Raw genomic sequence first — 2736 nt, 5'->3', positions numbered from 1 at the left:
ATACTCTTGCACATAAAAAATGAAATTTAAATTTAAAAAACAGTTTTCTCCCTTTGAGTAAATAGATAAAATGTAAACTATATTAGACTTGATGATTGATACCTAGTAGGAGGTCATCTTCAGTAAATTAAAATGTCTGGCACTGGTCCTATAAATCTATTATTGAAAACTATTTGATTTTTGCTCAGTAACCCTAGTGGTCTGGCTAGATGACGTCAAGGGAAAATCTTTTAAGCAAAACCCTATATTTGATGTTACAGTCTTAAGTTATTTTGTATGTTTGTGAATTTTTATTTTCATTTTTTTTTGTTTTTCAGGTTGTCAGTATTTAAACAGAGCACATCATGCGTGAGTACAAGCTAGTGGTCCTTGGTTCAGGAGGCGTGGGGAAGTCTGCTCTGGTAAGTTAGCCACCCAGATATAACTAATCAGTATCAACACCCAGGATGTGGGCATTGGCTTGTTCTCATGCTGCTAGTCACTAAGGAAAAGGGAAACATTATTCTTTATAAACCTGCTGTCTGTAGCCAAAAATGTGTAGCTCTATACTGTTTAGTCACTCACCTACTCTGTAGTCTGCCAGCTACTTATTGGCCACTAGTATTTTTGAGTCAAAGTGAAATATAATTTTTATTGTCAGGGAAGTTTAAGTTCTACTGGGGAAGAGTGTTACAGATTGTTCTCCTTTGCCTGACTCCAAGCTTGCATGGAATAAAACCTACTTTTTGTTTTATATGAGGTACCATCCAGCCTCTGGGGTCACAACAGCAAATAAAAAGTCTTTCGTGGAGCTTACTGTGTAGCAGAAGGGGAGATGTAATAATACCAATTAAACAAAACTACTTGGTGCTCTCAAACAAAAATTCAGAATTTTAAGGGAGTGACAGACAAGTGGACCTGAGCTTTGACAACTTCAAGAAAGGCCAGAATAGCCAGGCATGAGATGACGGGGTGGAGCCCAGCTGACTTAAAGATTACTATGTAAGAGCTTGTAAGTAAGGTCCAAGAACAGTAAGACATAGAATATCTTGAGGGAATTAACAGTCAGTGAATTAGATAAATGTTTTATTTAACAAGTGGACTTTATACTGTGTAGTTTAGAAGAGTGGGAGAAAGTTGGGAGGTTGTTAAGCACCCTAGCTTGCTTATGTGTGCTTGGATTAGGGCTGTGATCGTGAAGAAAAGAGTAGGACACCTTAAGTTTTACTGTGATTATAGCTTAAGTTCCTTTAAATAATTTAAGTGTAGATGACCTTAGTCTGTATATTTGCCTTTGTTTATAAGTAGGAATATTCCAGACCCTGCTTTAAGACTTCCTAGAGGCCAAGCGATGGTGGCACACGCCTTTAATCCCAGCACTTGGGAGACAGAGGCAGGTGGATCTCTGTGAATTCATGGCCAACCTGGTCTTCTACAAAAAGAATTCCAGGACTGCAGGACTGTTAACACAGAGAAACCCTGTCTCGGGGAGGGTGGAGGGGGGGACCTTCTCAGAATTATCATCTATACTTGCCATTAATTTAATAATTGATAAATGTTCTTTTTAGTATACGTTCAAACATGTCCATTCAGTATACTGCAGATAAAAGCACAGCGTTCTCCCTGTCATTCTGTCCCAAGGCCCTCAGTTGATTCCTGAAACCATATTCAGATATATACACTACCTAGTTATCTTTTTCTTCTGTATCTTAGCGTAGTCTGTTACCTGTGACTAGGTAGTGTTTTCCACTGGAAAGAGTAAGGCTTAGGAATCAGAAAGATGATGTATTGTAAGTTCAGCTGGCAAATTGGAAAAGTATTTCTGGGGTAAAAGTGTAACTTAAGTGTGATTACAGTCTAAAATTGAAACAAACATGTTCAGTAACACTAAATTTCCTGTTTTTCCTTACAGTTTAAAAGATATAAACATTTAGAACCTTTGTTTGTCTCTTTTTAGACAAGAAGTTACATTTGAATAGTTTCATTTTTAATGAACTAGAATCTTGTTAAGGTATAATATAATCATGTTTAGCAATGTAGCAGATGTATTTTAAGTTTTTGACATGGCCATCTTTTTTTTTTTTTTAAGATTTATTTATTTATTATATATACAACATTCTGCCTCCATGTATGCCCACACGCCAGAGGAGGGCGCCAGATCTCATTACAAGATGGTTGTGAGCCACCATGTGGTTGCTGGGAATTGAACTCAGGACCTCTGGAAGAGCAGACGGCGCTCTAAACCACTGAGCCATCTCTCCAGCCCATGGCCATCTTTTTGTAATAAATTTCTTCTTAGTTTTGTATGCATTCTTATCGAAAAGTAATACTAATGCTTAGCATTTTGTTTATTCAGAATTTCAACACAATTTCATTTATTCTTTAAAGTTTGTAAGGTTAAGTAACACTTAGGAACATTTGATTTTCCTTTCAAGTCTTTAACTCTAGTTTGTTTGTTTTCTCCTCTCAGACAGTTCAGTTTGTTCAGGGAATTTTTGTTGAAAAATATGACCCAACGATAGAAGATTCCTACAGAAAGGTAAAATGTGAAACTGTGTGCACTTACGAGTGGGCCTCACAGCTTTCAGACTTGGTGCATGGTGTTGCTTAAAGACATTTTGAGAAATGGCAAATCTGCTGTGTCTGTTTTTAGAAGTTTCACCTGAATAAAGCATTCCTCAATGAACGTGCTTAGAGCATTTTATCTGCTGCTGCTACTGCTGCTGCTTAATAATCCATCCTTCTTCCCTCCCTCCC

The 2736-nt window shown here is 37.3% G+C and overlaps 1 protein-coding gene across 1 annotated transcript in view; it reads left to right on the top strand.

Moving 5' to 3' along the window:
- Nucleotides 1-317: 317 nt before the first annotated feature.
- Rap1a (RAP1A, member of RAS oncogene family) overlaps nt 318-2736 on the top strand; it is an 18167-nt gene continuing 15748 nt past the window's right edge. The window contains exons 1-2 of the mRNA XM_005369783.3: nt 318-401; nt 2450-2518. Of these exons, the coding sequence (XP_005369840.1) occupies nt 345-401; nt 2450-2518 (126 nt within the window). The 5' untranslated portion in view covers nt 318-344. The remainder of the gene's footprint in view (nt 402-2449; nt 2519-2736) is intronic.

This window comes from Microtus ochrogaster, unplaced genomic scaffold, assembly GCF_000317375.1.
Source record: "Microtus ochrogaster isolate Prairie Vole_2 unplaced genomic scaffold, MicOch1.0 UNK60, whole genome shotgun sequence".
Taxonomy (NCBI): domain Eukaryota; kingdom Metazoa; phylum Chordata; class Mammalia; order Rodentia; family Cricetidae; genus Microtus; species Microtus ochrogaster.
This window is presented reverse-complemented; position numbering and strand designations above follow the sequence as displayed.